General features: G+C 36.2%; 1 protein-coding gene across 1 annotated transcript in view; it reads right to left on the minus strand.

Moving 5' to 3' along the window:
- LOC107677841 (glypican-6-like) overlaps nucleotides 1–4,515 on the minus strand; it is a 249,169-nt gene that overhangs the window by 198,253 nt on the left and 46,401 nt on the right. The window contains exon 2 of the mRNA XM_016472890.1: nucleotides 1,735–1,893. Within this exon, the coding sequence (XP_016328376.1) occupies nucleotides 1,735–1,893 (159 nt within the window). The remainder of the gene's footprint in view (nucleotides 1–1,734; nucleotides 1,894–4,515) is intronic.

Below are 4,515 nucleotides of genomic sequence, written 5' to 3' on the forward strand. Positions count from 1 at the left end.
AACTTGGCCAATCAAAAACTTGAGAATTTATCCATGAGAAATTAAGTCGTTGAAACCAAGTAGCACGTGTTTTCTGATGTATTTGCGTGGATCAGTTCTTTGAAACATTTTGTTTCAAACTTTCAATTAAGCTGCTAACTCAAGAACTACTGCAACCAATCTGTGAAACGATCATTTACACCAGTGTTCTAAACCAATTCAACTGATTCAACGGAACGATTTGTTCACAAATTTCTACTGTACAGAATGATTCATTTACAAATTCCTACTAGTAACACCGAATTTTTTTATTTTATTTTTTTTTGCTTTTGTTTTCAGTTCTTTGAACTGGTTTAAACAATTTAATCAAAATATGTGACTCAACAGAATGATCTGTTAACAACAGTGTTGGGGGTAACTCATTACAAGTAATGTGAGTTACGTAATCAGATTACTTTTTTCAAGTAACTAGTAAAGTAACGCATTACTTTTTTAATTTACAAGAAAATATCTGAGTTACTTTTTCAAAAAAGTAATGACAGTTACTTTGTTTTCCCATTTATTGACTGACAGCTCTCCTGTCCCCATATTGGGAGAAATCGGGAGTACAGAGGCGTTGTGTGCGCTGTGTGAACATGATGTTACTGTAGTTCTAGACTAAATGTGAATGTGCATTAATTCATCCCACTCACAAAAAACAGATTTAGTATTCATCAAAATGAATTAAAACAGTGAAATGCAAACTCAGAATATGACGCAAACCTGCAATAATTAAATATGTTAAATAACACAAATGTATCTAATCCCATTTTATTAACCAATGTCTTTGCTGCTGACCTTTGATGATCCAGTTCAACCATACTAATAAGCAAAAATGACTTTAGAGAAACTAACAATTGTGCTTTGTTTTTTTATTGCTGAAGAGTGTTTCTTCTCCTGCGTTCTACTGTACAGACGTGAATTTACTTTTGCTTCAGCCTGAGGTTTATTCATTACACTTTTTGGTGTGAAAGGGCTTTTATATTTGCTATAAACAGAACTTCTTATATTAAAAACAATCAAGCTCTGCTTATATTTAAAAAGTAAAGCGAAAGTAACGCACAAATAATATAACGCATTACTTTCCATAAAAAGTAACTAAGTAACATAATTAGTTACTTTTTAGGGAGTAACGCAATATTGTAATGCATTACTTTTAAAAGTAACTTTCCCCAACACTGGTTAACAAACTCACTACTAGTAACACTACACAATTTTAATTTTTTACTGCACAAAGATTAATCTGCAAGCTCAGCTTTATAAACCGGTTCAAACTATTAATTCAAAAGCTTTGACTCAGCAGAGCAATTCATTCACAAATTGCTACTTCAAATTCACTAGCAGTAAGTAACATATACAATTTTTTAACACTTTACTACACAAAGATTCATATGCAGGTTCAGTTTTCTGAACGGGTTCAAACAATTCAGTAATCAGAACCGAATCAACAGAACGATTCGTTCACAAATTGCTACCTCAAATTTGCTACTAGTAACACCAAACATTCCCCACAAAGATTTGTTGCTTTTTCCCCTCTGTTTTGCAACTCATCTAGGTGTCATTACACATCAGTTCCAGTGCAACTTGAAAGTACGATTGCTTTGCATTGCATCTGTTTATTATGGACTATCCGGTAATTAAGCCAAAAAAGCCTAGTTGGATAATATCAAGCTATAAAAGACAAATCAAACTGAAAACCAACTGTTGCACACTTACCGTCAAACTTTTTGTGCCTGGAGGTAAATATCGTCCGTATGGTGTGGCTGTTCTCATCCACTAATTTCTCGAAATCCAGTTTACTCTGCTGGCCGAGTTTGTCCTCCATGTCTGAAGTGCAGCAGGTGTAGCCCTGGGAACAAACCCGCAGATGATCACCTGTGGGACGAGAGAAGGACATATTTCACACAGCCGCACTGGGAGACACGGAGCTCATCGCACCAAATCAAACACGCTTCATTAAGCCAGCGCAGCGATGTGTGATTTCCCAAACCGCACCGAAGACGTGAAGGTGCACCAAGCGAAATTAATGGTGCATGTCGCCGCTGGATGTGACATCTTTAATTACGTCAAAGCGACAGATGGATGTTTGAGAGCTGTCCTCAAACTTCCTCCAGGCACGTGTTTTGCACTCAGGTGAGCTATTTAATTACTGCGAACAAGCAGAAAACTTGTCAGTGTCAGTGTGAAAAAGTATTTCCCATCTATTTTTAAAACTTCGTGCTTGACAGGCTACATTACATTATAATATGTTCAACGTGATATTTTATGTAGTTTCCCTGCGGAGAAAAAGTCTAAACCAGGTTCAAGTCATCATGAAAAAGCATTCTGCTAGGTACATATGACTGAAACAGTATCTGAGTATCAATATTGATACATATATATATATATATATAGTTTGTATGACTTATTGTGCAATGCCACAATTAAAAAAACAGAATTGGAGAAATGGAGGAGGTTAAACTGCTCCAAGCTGTTTTTCAGTAGGGTTCCCAACCCAACAGCAAACGAATTTCATTTTTACAGTGTAAATGGCATCCCCCCCTTCATTCTGTCCAGTTTGCATTTTGCACCTGCCCATCTCCACCATCTGTCCATCTCAGCATTAAACTGCCCTTCCCATCGCAACTTCACCAAAAAAATCTCTAACACCTGCTCGATGAAACATGCTGTCAGGCAGACCACCACTGCATGGGCTCCCGAGCCAAAGCCAAAGTGCTTCTGGCACGTGTGGATCGAGGGACAACATAACGTATGGAGGAAATGCCAAACCACGAGCTAATGATACTTTTAAAGTCACCTCAAACTTTGGCAGGGAATCATTAGTTGCTCCCGGTGAGCGAAAGCGATAAACAAGAGTGTGTTGGTAATGACATGGCTGCTGAACAGTGTGTGAAAAACCTTATTCTCATACTGCCAGTTGATTTGAAAACTAATATCAGACCATTATATAGTGAGCAGGCGGATACTAGTGTTTATTTTCGAGTATATATTGACTTCTGCAGAGAGAATATTTTGAAGCCTGTGCGATTTAATTTCTGATAGCGTTTCCTCGTTTTAATGTAATAAGTGAGAAATTGTGCAATTTATGAACAGGGCCGTATCTGAACACGTCTTTGACGGGAATAATAGGAAACAGACATTATAAGCCTCAGTATTCATTGTAGAAACTTTGTCACATTAGAGTTCAATCACATTTGAGTTTCGTCAAACATTATGCACGCTTTCAGTATCCTGAATTGGGTATTTCAAACTTTTAGGCTTAAAGCGTTGTGCCCGTATAAAAGGAAAATCACAAATGGGATACCTCAAATGTTTCTTGAACGACAATGATATTAAATGGGGAACAGATTGTATAGCTCTACTCTTAATGCATGTCAACAATTATGTCCAGTTTTATTTTCCTGAAAGCACTTTAATAGAAAATCAAGGCGAAGTTGATACAACTGTTTGGTAAGATTTTTGAAAGGTCTATTCTGCTCACCAAGGCTGCATTTACAGTATTTGATCAAAAATACAGTAACAAATTAGAAATATTATTCCAACTGTTTTTGAATATATTGTAAAACGTTATTGATTCCTGTGATCAAAGCTGAATTGCAGCATCATTACTCCAGTCTTCAGTGTCACATGATCCTTCAGAAATCATTTTAATCTGCTGATTTGCTGCTCAATAAACATTTCCAAATATGTTTAATGTTGGAACAGTTGTGGAAATTAAAATACATTTTATTTTCAGGATTCTTTGATGAACAAAAAGTTCAAAAGAACAGCTTTTATTTGAAATAGACATTGTTTTTAACATTACAAATGTCTTTACTGTCACTTTTGATCAATTGAACGCATCCTTGCTGAAAAAAAAGCATTAATTTCTTGTCACAGTATTGTTCAAAAGCTTTAAGACCTCAATAATATCTTCTAGAGAACAATGTGATTTAAGAGCAGATGACGTTTCTGAAGAAGATTCTGTTAAAGTTTCACGTTTTTCTTATGTTTCTCCTAAGAAAAAAAGACACCAGTCATCGAATATGCATCTCTTCAAGAGTTCAGAAAAGATCTCAAGAGGCTTTCCAGAAAGTCTGCAAGATTCAGAGATTTCAATATTATCAGCTCAGTTATTTCTCATCTAATTCAGACCAAATGATCTGGGCCTGTATTCACAAAACATCTTAAGGCTAAAAGTAGCTCATAACTCGCCGATTTAGGAGAAATTAATAAAAAAGAATGGGTGTGTCAATCCTAAATTTAGGACTCCTACATTTTTGCTCTAAGAGCATTTCACAAAGCACTAAAACTAGCTCCTAAATCTGCAAAAGGTTAGGAGTAGTGAAGAGGAGTCACTAAGACTAAGCCACAAACTATCCTAAAGCCGGGCTCACACTGTGCGATTTTTTAAAAGTCCTTTAGGATTGTACTTGTCAGACTGTACGAACATGATGATCATGTCACACTGTGGGATCTCAGTTGTCATTAATGTCAGACTGTACGACAGTCAAGACA

The sequence above is a fragment of the Sinocyclocheilus anshuiensis genome, unplaced genomic scaffold, assembly GCF_001515605.1.
Source record: "Sinocyclocheilus anshuiensis isolate Anshui unplaced genomic scaffold, SAMN03320099.WGS_v1.1 scaffold432, whole genome shotgun sequence".
NCBI classification, from domain to species: domain Eukaryota; kingdom Metazoa; phylum Chordata; class Actinopteri; order Cypriniformes; family Cyprinidae; genus Sinocyclocheilus; species Sinocyclocheilus anshuiensis.